General features: G+C 55.2%; 2 protein-coding genes across 2 annotated transcripts in view; both read left to right on the top strand.

The window, feature by feature from the left end:
- The window catches only part of MYO1G (myosin IG), a 9313-nt gene extending 1837 nt beyond the window's left edge, over positions 1–7476 (top strand). The window contains exons 6-22 of the mRNA XM_042817505.1: positions 371–466; positions 543–659; positions 1290–1496; positions 1570–1715; positions 2412–2526; positions 2725–2895; positions 2972–3042; positions 3825–3899; positions 4053–4185; positions 4596–4762; positions 4833–5040; positions 5632–5855; positions 5940–6084; positions 6158–6262; positions 6340–6453; positions 6822–6976; positions 7073–7476. Of these exons, the coding sequence (XP_042673439.1) occupies positions 371–466; positions 543–659; positions 1290–1496; positions 1570–1715; positions 2412–2526; positions 2725–2895; positions 2972–3042; positions 3825–3899; positions 4053–4185; positions 4596–4762; positions 4833–5040; positions 5632–5855; positions 5940–6084; positions 6158–6262; positions 6340–6453; positions 6822–6976; positions 7073–7229 (2406 nt within the window). The 3' untranslated portion in view covers positions 7230–7476. The remainder of the gene's footprint in view (positions 1–370; positions 467–542; positions 660–1289; positions 1497–1569; positions 1716–2411; positions 2527–2724; positions 2896–2971; positions 3043–3824; positions 3900–4052; positions 4186–4595; positions 4763–4832; positions 5041–5631; positions 5856–5939; positions 6085–6157; positions 6263–6339; positions 6454–6821; positions 6977–7072) is intronic.
- Positions 7477–8057: 581 nt separating this feature from the next.
- LOC122159415 (GTPase IMAP family member 6-like) lies at positions 8058–10226 on the top strand. The gene is made up of 2 exons (XM_042816964.1): positions 8058–8184; positions 8822–10226. The coding sequence occupies exon 2, from the start codon at positions 8850–8852 to the stop codon at positions 9648–9650; it is 801 nt and encodes a 266-aa protein (XP_042672898.1). The 5' UTR covers positions 8058–8184; positions 8822–8849; the 3' UTR covers positions 9651–10226.
- The last annotated feature ends 3707 nt before the right edge of the window (positions 10227–13933 follow it).

The following is a 13933-nucleotide window of genomic DNA, read 5'->3' as shown; positions in this document are numbered from 1 at the left end:
GATGAGATGAGATGAGATGAGATGAGATGAGATGAGATGAGATGAGATGATGGGTTGGGGTGTGTTATGTTGGGATGGGATGGAGATGGGATGTGTTGTGATGGGATGGGATAAGTTGCAGTGGGATGGGATAGGGTGTGATGGCATGAGACAGGTAGGAGAAGAGGGGATGGATGGGATGGGAACGGGATGTGTGGAATCTATGGGATGGAACATGATGGATGGGATGAGAGTGAATGGGATGGGGTGGGACAGAGTAAGTACAGAATGGCAACCAAATGGGGTAGGTTGGGATGTGCCAGGGCCAGCTGAGATGGAACAAGGAGTCCTGGTGCCCAGGGCAGGGTGCTGACGTCCCCCTGTTCCATAGCTGCTGCTGGGAGCCCCTGAGGCACTGCTGGCCTCACTGCACCTCCAGCGGGATCCCACTGCATACTGCTACACCCAGCAGGGCACCCAGGGCAGCGTGAGTGGGGCAGGGATGGCTGGGGGGTGGGGGGGTGGGGGTCTCGGGGGTCCCATCCCTCACCTGCCTCCTCCAGGCTGACAGTGATGATGCGCGTGGCTACCGGGCGGTGGAGGAGGCGATGGCAGTCATTGGCTTCACCCCAGAGGAGGTGGGCGCTGTGCGACGCATCCTAGCAGCCATCCTGCACCTGGTGAGAGTTCCAGGGAAGCCTTGTGGGCACCAGTATGACCCCACCAGTATGACCCCACCAGTATGACCCCACCAGTATGGCCATAGGCAGACCTGAACAGCCCCAGCCTCACCAACATGGCCCCACTAGTATGTTCCCATGCAGACCAGTCTGGTCCCACCAGTATGACCCCAGATAGACGAGTATGGCTCCACGCAGGCCAGTATGGCCCCACCAGTATTAGCACAGGCAGACCAGTGTAGCTCTGGGCACCAGTATGGTTCCATGCATCCCAGCACTAGTAAGCCCCACAGAAACCAGTACGGCCCTGTGCACTGCAGCACAGCCAAGGCAAACCGGTACAGCCCATTAAATCCAGTATAACCTGTGTGAAGCAGCACTACTCAACACAATTCATCACGGCCCAGCACAGCCCAATGCAAACTAGTACGGCTCAAAGCAAACCAGTATGACCCCATATGCCTGAGCTCAGCCAAAGCGATGATGCCAGGACACCTCAAGTGTGATTTGGGACCCCAGGACACCTCGAGTGTGATTTGGGACCCCGACCCATAGCAGGGCTGCCAATCCATGCCCTGTCGGCAGGCACGGTGCCATCCCCATCCCCTGCAATCACTACGATGTCCCCAGGGCAACGTGAGGTTCGTGGCAGACGGTGAGGTGGCGGTGCTGGAGGCAGTGGAGCAGCTGGCTGTGCTGGCCCAGCTGACAGGAACAACACCGGAGCAGCTCCGCCAGGCACTGCTGGCCCGCACTGTGGCCACGGGAGGTGGGGAGCTCATCACGAAGGGTCACAGCCCCACCGAGGCCGCCTATGGCAGGGATGCCTGTGCCAAGGTGAGGAGAGGGCAACGGGGTCCCACCATCCCACACCATGCCCCTGAGGTGACCGTGGTTCCCCTGTCCCCAGGCCATCTACGAGCGGCTCTTTGGATGGATCGTAGGGCGCATCAATGCCAGCATCACCGCACGTGGCTACGATGTCCGGCAGCATGGCAAGAGCACCGTCATCGGAGTCCTGGACATCTACGGCTTCGAGATCTTTGATACCAACAGGTGACACGGGCCCCAGGCTGGAAGGGGACGGGGAATGGGGACGTGATGGGGATGGAGGTACAGGTGGATAGGGTGGAATGTATATGTAAAGAAGCTGTGGGATGGGAAAGGCGCATGGAGGAGACAACACTTGGAGGGGACATGAGAGGACTGGGGATGGGTTGGGTGCGGTTGAGATGAGGGGACACCAGGGAGGGGCACGTGGAGGGGACGGGACTTGGGAGTAACACATGGAGGAGATGGCTTGGGAAGGACACACAGAGGGGAAGGGATCCAAGAGGAACAAGTAGAGAGGACAGGGGGACGCCTGGGAGGGATGTATGGAAGGAACAGAGTTTGGGAGGAACATATGGAAGATGTTGGGGATGGAAAGGACATGTGAAAGGGATGGGGACACTTGGGAGGGACTCATGGATGGGACAGAGCTTGGAAGGGACATGTGGAAAGGATTGGGGGTGGGAAGGATGTGGGGAAGGGAGAGGGACACCTAGGAGTGACACAAAGAGATGGCTTGGGAAGGAAATATAGAGGGCATGGGACCCAGGAGAGACACATGGAGGGCACAAGTCTTGGGAGGCACAACTGGATGGGATGATTTGAGAAGGGCATATGGAAAGATGGGACCAGAGTGGCACAGTAGCCAGGGGGCATGGTGTGGGGCCAGGTGACAGTGGCCAACCTGACCCCTGGCCCCAGCTTCGAACAGTTCTGCATCAACTACTGCAACGAGAAGCTGCAGCAGCTTTTCATCGAGCTCATCCTGAGGCAGGAGCAGGCGGAGTACCAGCGCGAGGGCATCACCTGGCAGAACGTGAGGGGGAAATGGGGATACGGCAAAGACATGGGAGGGAGCTGGGGGGATACAGGTGTCATCACCTGACACAGCGTGAGGGGCACATAGCAACACGAGGGGACATGGGGAACACCTTTTGGCAGGGTGAGATTCGAGGTGCCAGGGGGCAAATGAGGGTGCATGGGGGGCAACCTGGGGTGCCCCCTGCCCTCCTAGATTGAGTACTTCAGCAACGAGCCTATCGTGGAGCTGGTGGAGCAGCCGCACCGTGGCATCCTGGCGCTGCTGGATGAGGCCTGCTTGGCTGTGGGGACCGTCACTGATGCCCTCTTCCTGGCCAACATGGATGCCCGCCTGGGCCATCACCCACACTACAGCAGCCGCAAGGTGATTTCTGGGACAACGATGGGGATTGAGGTGGGGGCAATGCCAGGAGCTGGGCCTGACACCCTCTGCTCCCCAGCTCTGCCCCAGCGACAAGACCATGGAGTTTGACCGTGACTTCCGCATCAAGCATTACGCCGGAGATGTCACGTGAGGAGCCGTGGGGAGCAGGGGGAGAACACAGGGGGTCTTATGGCCGTGGAGGACTTAGGAAGGCCATGAGGGACCATTTGGGATCATGGAGGACATGATGCTGTAGGGGGTCTTTTTGGGATTTATGGTTGACTACGGGGCTATTAGTGGCTCTTAGGGGTTTATGGTTGACCATGGGTCCATGGAGAACCATTGGGAACTATGGGGGTATAATGAGGAGTGGTGGTGGTGTCATTTAGACCGTTAGGAGTGTGAATGGGGACTGTGAGCATCCATGGGTGGCCTCGGGACCATGAAGAACTTTAGGCAAGCATGGAGGACCATCTGGGATGACCATGGGTAATAGTGTTTCTTGGAAGTCTATAGGAGTCTATGGTTAACTATGAGGCCTTGGAGAACTGTGAAGGGTCTTAGCTTGTGTATGATTGACCACTGGACCTTGGAGAGGTCCTTGGGGAGCATTATGGGAGCATGGGGAAGCCATTGGGCTGTGGGGGTTCATGAGGAACTGGAGGAGACTGTTTGGGGTTGTAGTGGAACACAGACCTTTGGGGACCATGAGAGTCTATGGGGGGATCATTTGGGGCCATGGGGATATGAGCGCCCATCAGGAGCTATGGATATCCGTATGGGGTCATGGGGTCAATGGGACAAATCACCTCTGCGGAGACAGCCAGGGGCATGGCACTGATGCCTCCATCAGCCTCCGTGCCAAAACCTGTCCCCCAGCACCAAATGGTAGCAGGAGGAGCCCCCAGCAAGGTGTTCCCCCACCTCAGGTACTCCGTGGAAGGTTTCCTGGACAAGAACAAGGACACACTATTCCAGGACTTCAAACGGCTCCTCTACAACAGGTTGGGAACATCCAGGGACAGGGGACATAGCGGGGGGGCCTGAGGGTATGGCCAGGGGGACACTGCTATGGGGTGTGGGGTGGCAAAACTTGGGGCAGTGGGGAAGTGGGGCAGTGCCCAGCACTGCCAGCCCCACACCAGCTCTGTCCCCAGCATGGACCCTGTGCTGCATGCCATGTGGCCCGATGGTGAGCAGAGCATCACTGAGGTCACCAAGCGCCCACTGACCGCCGCCACGCTCTTCAAGAACTCCATTGTGGCCCTGGTGGAAAACCTTGCTTCCAAGGTACTGACCCTAGGGCAGTCCTGCATGTCGCCAAACCATCCTGGTGTGACCCAGTATTAACGAGATACGCTCCCAAGACAAATGGGCATGCTCCTTAACTGGCCATGTATGTGCCCAAGCTGGTCAGGCATGCCCTCATGCGGCAGAGATGTTCCTATGCTAGCTAAACATGTCTCCATGCCAGTTTTGTTGGTCCCCAAGCCAGTTGAGCATGTCCCAAATCCATGCAGGTTTGTCCATGAGCCACGTGGCTTTATCCCCAAGCCACCAAATTGCCCCGTCCCCGTGCCAGCCATGCCCAGTGAACTCCAAGCCCCAGGAGTCCTCAGCCCAGGACACTTGTGGGCTTGGGACCACTCGATGGGGCCACCACGTGTCCCCACATTGACATCCCCACTGCGTGCCCACAGGAGCCATACTATGTGCGCTGCATCAAGCCTAATGACCAGAAGTCTCCAGTGCTGTTTGACGAGGAGCGGTGCCGGCACCAGGTCGCCTATCTGGGGCTGTTAGAGAACGTGCGTGTGCGCCGTGCCGGCTTCGCCTACCGCCAGCCCTACGACCGCTTCCTGCAGAGGTATGGCCCCGGGATCCCCGATGATTCCCCAGCCCTTGAACCCCATTGTGTTGACTCTCGTTGTCTCCAGGTACAAGATGACGTGTGAATACACGTGGCCCAACCACCTGATGGCCACTGACCGTGAGGCCACGCAGACCCTTATGGAGCAGCATGGCTTCCAGGATGATGTGGCTTATGGCCACACCAAAGTCTTCATCCGCACGCCCCGCACTCTCTTCTGCCTTGAGCAGGAGCGGGCGCAGCTCATCCCCATTATTGTCCTGCTTCTGCAAAAGGTGGGTGCTGTAGGTTTCAGCCCCAACCAGGCTGTGACAGGGCTCAGTAGAGGAAAGTGGAGCAGCAGGGTGCTGTGGGCGTGTTGTGGGGACTGGCATAAGGCTGGGAATGGGGGCAACACGATGGGGCATAGCATGGTGCAGAGCATGGGCATGAGCAAAGCACTGCCAGGGACATGGCATAGGGGTGACATGAGGATGGCGTGGGAGTGACATGGGGGTTATATGGGGGTGTGGTGGGGCATGGCATGGAGTGTGACATGGGGGTGTCTTGGGTCACCATATGGGGGTGACATGGGGGTGTCTTGATTCATGGTATGGGGATGACATGGAGCTTTGTATGGGGAGTGGCACAGAGCTGACACAGAACATGGTATGGCATGTGACATGGGGGTGACATGGAGCATGGCATGGGTGTGACAACATGGGTGCAGAGTTTGAACCCAGGACACCACTTGGCACGTTTCTTCAGATCAGGGCATGGGCCCAGAGCAAGGACATGGAGGGAGTGGGACACACAGCCAGTCCCACAAGCACATTTTGAGGCAGGGTCAGCATTTTGGGGGCCACGTGACTACTGGTGTCTTGCAGGCTTGGCGTGGAGCCCTGGCCCGGCGACGGTGCCGGTACCTGCGTGCTGCCTATGCCATCATGGGCTACTACAAGCGGCACAAGGTGAAGGCATACCTGCTGGAGCTGATACGGCGCTTCCAGGGCGTGCGCTCCATGCCCGACTTTGGCAAGAGCCTGGCGTGGCCGGAGCCGCCGGCTGTGCTGGGCCGCTTCCAGGAGAACAGCCAGCATCTCTTCCGCAGGTGTGAGCACAGCCAGGGGGTCACCAGCCCATGGGGGTCCACCATGGCAGTGATTCCCAAATGCCTCATGCCCTCATCCCGCAGGTGGCGAGCGCGGCAGATCGTTAAGAACATCCCTCCCTCTGACATGGCGCAGATCCGGGCCAAGGTGGCCGCCATGGGGGTTCTGCATGGGCTGCGGAAGGACTGGGGGTGCCAGAGGGGCTGGGTGCGCGACTACCTGTCCTCGGTAAGGGCACGGAGCTGATGGCAGGACCCCAAGCCCCCTTCAGTGCCCCCATCTCACCCCATGCTCCCCACAGGCCAGCGAGAACCCAGGCTTGGCGCTGCCCTTCGCCCACCGCGTGCAGGCTCTACGTGACAAGGTGCACTTTGGCACTGTCCTCTTTTCCAGCCATGTCCGCAAGGTGAGGGTCTCGGCACGGCCGGTGTGTTTCCACTGGCATCCCCTGGCTCTGCCTCTTCACTCAGCTCTGCCCTACAGATCAACCGCTTCAACAAGAGCCGGGACCGTGCCATCCTGATCACTGACCAGCACCTCTACAAGTTGGAGCCCCGGAAGCAGTACCGAGTGATGCGGGAGCTGCCTCTCAGCATGGTCAGTGGCCCCACACCCATGTGGCAGAGGGGGTGACCTGCCTTGGGGAGCTGGTGACCCAACAGGAAGACCCCTCCATGCTCCCCATCACCACCTGACAAGATCCAGCTGCCCCTGTCCAGCATGAAGATCCCTTGGTGCTCCCCATGGTCATACAATTGGGTCTAGCTGCCCCTTTCCAGTGTGAGGAACCCTTGGTGGTCTCAATGTCCATGCCATGAGGCCTAGTTGCCCCTCTCCAGCATGAAGACTCTTCCATCATCCCCATATCCATGCTGTAAAGCTGCCTGGATTGGCACAGCAAAACTCCTTGGGACGGAGGTGTCTCAGTGTCCCCACACTGTGACACCCCCTGATGACCCTTGCAGGTGACGGGGCTGAGTGTGACGAGCTGCCGGGCGCAGCTGGTGGTCTTCCACACGCAGAACCACGATGACCTGGCTGTCTGCCTACACAAGACACAGCCTCGGGGGGATGAGCGGGTGGGCGAGCTGGTGGGCGTCCTGCTGGAGCACTGCCGAACGTGAGTGCGGCTGAGTCCTACCCCAAGGGGCACCCATTGGGGCAGTGCAGCCCCCCAGGGTGACCACAGCCCCGTGCTGAAGCTGTGTCCTTGCAGGACCAAGCGGGAGCTGCAGGTCCAGGTCTCCGATCGCATCCAGCTGAGCCTGCGTGGGCGCAAGAGATTGCTGACTGTGGAAACTCAGCCTGATGTGGCTGCTCCTGATTTCCGCAAGAGTCGCGATGGTTTTGTGCTCTACTGGCCTGGGAGCTGAGGGGGGTGGACGTCGTGTCCCCCACTGCTGCCACCAGTGCTGTGGTGACAGGGGACAGCTGTGTCCTGCATCCCTGCCCCATGCCCTGCCCCTCTAGGTCTGCCCAGGACTCTGCCTGGGTGTATCCACTGCAGCCCCACAGCAGCCCCAGGGCTGGCATCACCCCCATCCCAGCATCCTCCCATCCCCCTTGCAAGGTAATGCTGAAACCTTTGTGTGCACTGAGAATAAAGAGCTGGTGGCAGTGTCTGGCAGCATGTTGTGTCCCCTTCCTACTCAGCAAAACCTGCAGCCTCTCCAAGTGTGGCCATGTCCCTTCGGTCCCCCTGTGGGGTTGGGGTACCCTAGAACTCTGCCCCACAGCTGGAGTCTGTGATAGCCCGAGGCAGAGGCTAAAACTGGCTGCAGGAGCACAGGAATGGATGGGAAGGGATTGCAGGTGGAGTGGGGTATGGATGCAGATGGGATGGAGTGAGGAGGTTGTGGGGATGGTGTGGATGGAGGTGGAGTGCGATCTACCCAAAGAGGAGAGATTTAGGTCAGATATTGGGGAAAATTTTCACACAAAGGACACTGAGTCCTGACACTGCTGCCCAGAGAACTGTGGGTACCCCATCCCTGGAGGTGTTCAAGGCTACAGATGAGGCCCTGCTCAACCTGATCCAGTGGGTGGCAACCAGTGCACAGCAGCAGTTGGAACTAGACGATCTTTGAGCTCCCTTTTCCGACCCAGCTCATTCTATGATTCACTTGTACAGAGCAGGAAGGGCTGCAGCCGTGCTTGCTGGGAGGAGCGTGACACCAAACTGTCCTGGGGCAGGCGGTGTTGAAGTCACACCCCCCGCTGCAGGAGCTGACGCAGACACGCACCCAGCAGGGCTGCAGCCTGCTGCTGACTGACGAGCCGTGCTCTGCTGACTCTCCGGTGGCTGAAGCACACACGGTGCATGTCCAGGTAAAGGGGAGCAGCACCCATGGGGTGAGATCCGACTCGTGCAGCTCTGGTGGGAGGCCCCCAGCTTTGCACACCCTGCTCCAGAGCTGCAGGAAACTGCAGCTGGGAAGGAGCTGCAGGTACCTGGGAAACTGGTGACCGTGGCAGGGAATTGGCGCTGCCCCTTGTCCCTTTTTACCCTCTGGCCATTTTCCCAATGTCCACTCTCCCCCTCTTCCACTTTAACCCCACTTCTCCCCTTTCCTTTTTCTCCTGCCCCTATTCATCACTCTTCCCTTCTCCCTTTTCCTCTTGTGCCCTCCCCATTTCCACTTTCCCCTTTTCTATTTCTCCCTCTTCCCATTTTCCTCATTACCCTTCCCTTCATTTCCCCATTCCTCCCCTCCCCATTTCCCCCTGTCCCTTCTCCCCATCTCCTTTTTCCTCTCTCTGTTTTCCCCTATGCCCTCTCCCCACTCCCCATGCCCACACGAGCACAGCACAGACCCCAAGTGTCGGTGCTGTCATGGGCAGCCCCCAGTCCCACATTCAGCCCCAAGCTGAGCCCCAGCCACACTCCCATCACCGCTATGGGTTCCCGTCACCACACCATTTCCACACTAACTGGAGCCCCGTGCCTCTGCTTTTGTCCCCGCAGCATAACCGCATCCACCTGACGTGTTCCCATGCTGCCCAGGGACAACGAGGACTCAGCCACACGGCTGCTCCTGGTTGGGAAGACTGGGGGGGGACGAAGTGCTACAGGGAACACCCTTCTGGGGCGATGTGCCTTCGAGTCCAAGCTGGCCATCGAGCCGGTGACCCTGAGTTGCCAGAAGGCAGACGGGCACTGGAACGGCCACGACATCACGGTGATCGACACGGCCAACATCTTCTATTCGTGGGATGACAATGATCAGATGTACAAAGAAATCTTGCACTGCATCAGGCTGTCCTCCCCAGGCCCCCACGCGGTGCTGCTGGTCACCCAGCTGGGCCGCTTCACCCAGGAGGACCAGGAGGCTGTGCAGAGCGTGCAGGACATCTTTGGATCCGACGTGCTCGGATACACGATTGTCGTGTTCACCCGTGGAGAAGAGCTGGTGGCGGGGTCCCTGCATGACTACGTGAGATACACTGACAACAAAGCTCTGCGTGATGTGATCCAGAGCTGTGAGAACAGATACTGCGGCATCAACAACCACGCCAGAGAGGCTGAGCGGGACCAGCAGGCCCAGCAGCTGATGGGGAAGATCCAGGAAATGATGCAGAAGAACGAGGGCAAGTTCTACAGCAACGAGATGTACCTGGATCCCCAATTAACGGAAGAGAAGGTGAAGTATCACATGAAGAAGTACAGAGATGCTAGGAAAAGCAGAAAGCAGCCCTGCTGGAGGAAATACCGGAAATGTCTCATGGTTGCTGGGGGGTCTGCCATTCTCCTGACTGTGGTTCTCTCACTTTTCCTTACCCGACAGAAGCTATGAATCCCACAGTTCCCAAACAGCAGAATCACAGAGCACTTGGGGCTGCAGGTCAGCAGCTTCACGCTTGCCCTTTGGGGTCCCCCACCACCCACTGCCCACGGCTGTGTCCCATTGTGTGTTGAACATCTCCGGGGAAAGAGATGTTGCTGCCTGGGGGAGAGTTAATTTTCTTCATTGAGGGCTCATGGATTGCTGTATTCTGGATGTGTGATGGAACACGTGGTGATAGCAGCCCAATGTTCTGGTCGCCATCAAGTGGTGCTCACACAGAGCTCAGGGCTCTGCCATCCTGCTGGTGAGGGCTGGAGGTGCACAGGGAGCTGAGGGGACAGACCTAAGGGATGTCCTATGCTTATGGTATTGTGCTCGGTGATAAAACTGGGGAACAAAGAAGGAAGGGGGACATTGAGACTAATGGCATTTGTCTTCACGACAAAATGAGACACATGCTGAGCCTGGCTTTCCTGGGGGTGGTTGAACAAGTGCCTGCTGATGGGAAGCACTCCGTGTATTCCTTGTTTTGCTGTGTTTTTGCATGCGGCTTCTGCTTTACCCATTAAACTGTCTTTATCTCAACCCAGGAGTTCTCACCCTGTTCCTACTCCAACCCTCTCCCTGCCCCATGTTGGCAGATGAAGGTGGTGAATGGCGTGGTGGTGCTGAGCTGCCTGCAGGGGGGTGGACAGGGGGAGGGGGCTATGCTGTGCCTGGGGGCTGCAGCTCAGCCCTGCCCCCAGCCAGGCAGTGCCCTGCCCCAACTGCAAATATCGGGTAAAGGCCAAAGGTACCACAAACAAGCTTTTCCTGTAAATGCACTCGGTTACGGGAAGTGTAGAAAGTGAAACTAAGAACAACGAGGAGACATAGCATTGGCTCTGGCACCAAGGGCAGCTTTCCCTTGGACACCTGCCATCCCCACAGAGCAACTGCATATTCCATGGCTGTATGCAGTCCCCATGCACCCCATCCCCCCGAGCCCCATTTAACAGAACCCCTTGTGGGGGATCACACAGGGTTGTACAGAGCTGGCAGGGAAAGAAGGGAGGTTTTCAGCTCTGTGTCTTACAGAACAGGTCTCCAGAATGGTGGAATAATTCTCCTTGCTGTTGATGTGATCTTCATGGTTTTCCTTATCTGGGGGGAGAGAAAAGTTCCACAATCCCCCAGACCCCAATCTTCTCAATGCTTGGGGCTGTGGGTACCTCTGGAGATCGCCCACTCCATCAGTGCCCACTGGAGTCCCACAGCATCCACTGCCCAGGGCTGTGTCCCATTGGGTGCTGAAGACATCCTCAATGGGCAGCCAGTGCAGTGCTTGCTCACCTGCACAGATGGGAAAGAGCTTCCCCACCTCTCCCTGGGAGTTCCTGTGGCTTCAGTTGTGCCCACTGCTGTGTGTGCTGGCTCTGGGCGCTGCTCAGTGCCCCCCAGTGGTTAGCACACACAGACAGGACATCCAAGCCCTCTTCTCCAGAGAATCCACAGTGTCCAGACTTGAAAAGGGATCCATCGGGACACAAATCCTGGCTGCACACAGCACCACCAAACCCAAACCTCGTGCCTGTGAGTGATGTCCCACCACTCCCTGAGCTCCAGCTGTGCCTTTCCCTCACCCCCACCTGACCCTCCCCTGATATTCCCTTGGGCCCTATAGCTGTTAACAGAACAGAGATCAGTGTCGTCCCTCTGACCCCTTTGGGGAGCTGTGAAGCCAACGAGGAGCTGCAGGCTGCCATGGGGGAGCTGATGGTGATGCACGAAGAATGCACTCTTCAGAAAGAATGTGCTGTCCTACCATGCTCTGAACACTTCCTTATCAAGGTAGCTTTCTGATATTCCACTGACTGAAACAGAATATGTCTGGTCAGCTCTGGACCAAGAGATGATGGCAGACAGTAATCCTCTCTATAACTCATAAAGCATGAATTATGCAGGTAGTGTTTCAATCTGTCCTATTGCCTTGCTCCTCTGAAAAAGGAGTGCTGGCTTAATGGGAACCTCAGCTCCACATTGTAGAAAAGACATGAAACATTGGTAAGAATTGCATTTTCTAGAAGCCAATGCAACACCAGTGGAAGCAAACCACAGGTTCTCTCCAACTGCTGAGTTTTGTAATTTCCTCTTTGAGAGTAAGCAGCTGTGTCATTTTGAATATCGTAGTTTTTTATGTAGAAGTGTGCTGGATGCTCTGCTGTGAAGATATCTTGAATAGCTAAAAGATATTATAAAGATATCTGGAAGATATGTCACTACTAACGATCCGCACACACATGTAATGTGGGCATCTTTTGGGCATGACGTTCACGATGACAGTTCCCTAATATCAGGTTGTCATACTCCTATGAATATTACATTTTAAACGGTTAAAAACTAATCAAAATCTCTGGGACTGTTTGCTAATGCAAGGTGTTAAGGTGCCAGAGACAACAGTCTCACCTTAATGCTTGGAAAATAATTGTGAAGAAGTGTTCATCATTATCCCGTTGGAAATACGGAAGCAATATAACTTAACAGCAGGAGTGTATTTGGGGTATTCATACAGCATTCAATAACACTTGGCTTTGTTCTTCCTTTGTGCAACTCTTACGTGGTAGCTGACAACCCATTCCTTTTGTTTCCCCCCGTTTTATTTCATCCTGTCCTACTGCATACCTATCCTGATGTCTCTGAGAACTCTCTTATCCCACAGTTAATAAAGCTGGAGGAGAGAACGCAGAGAACGAACGTTTCATATCAGCCAACCTCTGGTCGCTGTATTCTGGTTTATCTGATTATACTCCAGTCTTTTTTTTTCTCCTCTTCTTTATTGGAGATGCATTCTTTGCTTGCTCAGAGCAGTTGTGTGGGCAGAGAAGTACTCGTAGGCTCATACTGCCATGGAAACAAGCTCCATTGGCTTGACACTGTGGCAACTTAGATGGTTTGTTTGGGATTCTGAAAGCATGGAGCTCCTGTGCTCTGTTTGTGAGCAGCCTTTATGAAGTGTTATTGCCCATTTCTCTATGTAAGAAAGTACGCATAAAGATAGCAATTCATCTGTTCAACATCAAGAGTATTCATCCCGGTGGATGCTACACTGCTGGGGAATGCATTTTTCCCAACACCTTGCAAGCCTTCTGCCTAGAAATGCTTTGCTAATGACTTTTCTTCATTAGCCGAGGTCACCTGCCAGCATTCCCAAAGTCAGATCATCTACAGAGGGTAATGCTGTGTGTCCAGAAGGAGCAGATGGCTCCTCTTCTAGCAGTTTATGCAGTGTTCTAAGTGGAGTTGCTGGTATTTGTTGTAGACAGGAGTTGCAGGGCTGCAAGTATGCCACATGGGCAGACCTCTCATATATTATCACAGGTTATAATTTCATCTAAGATCTGTGCCTGCACTTTGCCCACGGACCTTACCACGTGTAAATACCATTTGATATCACTGATTTTATTACCTAGATCCCCTGGTCCTCATGGGAGTCACATTACCTGGGTCCTGTTGGCCTTGTGACCTCAGTCCTGAAATGGTCACCATTACTCACATCTCATGGGAAGTGGCCCCATAATTTTCTCTTTATCATGTGTGAAATCCACTCATCCCTTGCAGTGCTACGTATAAATATTTCCAGATTTTCACTGTTTTGTACAGTCAGCAAAGCCTGATGCTGTGGCCAGTATGGTCTGCCCCATTAGCTAACCTCAGAGCAGCACCCATGCAGCAACCTGCATGCCTTGCCCGAAGCTCCTGCCATGGTAGCACTCCACATTGTTTTCATTATCAGTGTTTTGCAGCTGAAATATCCCAAGAAATTGGAGCAGCTGGTTGGAAGATTTCACAATTTATGAATTATCTCCAGTAACCATGATGTGACAGTGTGGAAAATTGAAAGCATGTTTTCTTGTTTAAATGGTAATTGACATGTGGTCAGGAAAATAATTAACTCGTGTCCAGTAGTAAGCAATACCATGCGTTAGCACATAGACTGAGAAATAAAATGCAGTATCTGTAAATAAAATCACAGAAGCAGAATACATGCTCTGACTGTTAAGTGACTCTTCAAGCATCCTTTTTCCCCTTTCAATATATTTTCCCCTTTAGATGCGGGTGCTTAATGTAAGAATATTAACCAAAATTTTGCTTTTTTCCCTGTGGATTCTGTAGGGTTTCCTCTCCAGACTAACTGTGCTCTTACACCTCTTTTCCAAGACCACTGCCCTCAAGCAGTCACTTCTATCTGAAGAACACAGTTTCTTCCCCTTCCCTTCCCTTCCCTTCCCTTCCCTTCCCTTCCCTTCCCTTCC

This window comes from Centrocercus urophasianus, unplaced genomic scaffold, assembly GCF_019232065.1.
Source record: "Centrocercus urophasianus isolate 14NV4802_14NV808 unplaced genomic scaffold, USGS_Curo_1.0 seq_16, whole genome shotgun sequence".
Lineage (NCBI taxonomy): Eukaryota > Metazoa > Chordata > Aves > Galliformes > Phasianidae > Centrocercus > Centrocercus urophasianus.
Note: the sequence above shows the minus strand (reverse complement) of the source record. Positions and strands in the feature narration are given on the sequence as shown.

Excerpts from the sequence above, each read along its gene's own strand:
- LOC122159415 (XM_042816964.1), top strand. The coding sequence starts at position 8,850 with ATGCTGCCCAGGGACAACGAGGACTCAGCCACACGGCTGCTCCTGGTT.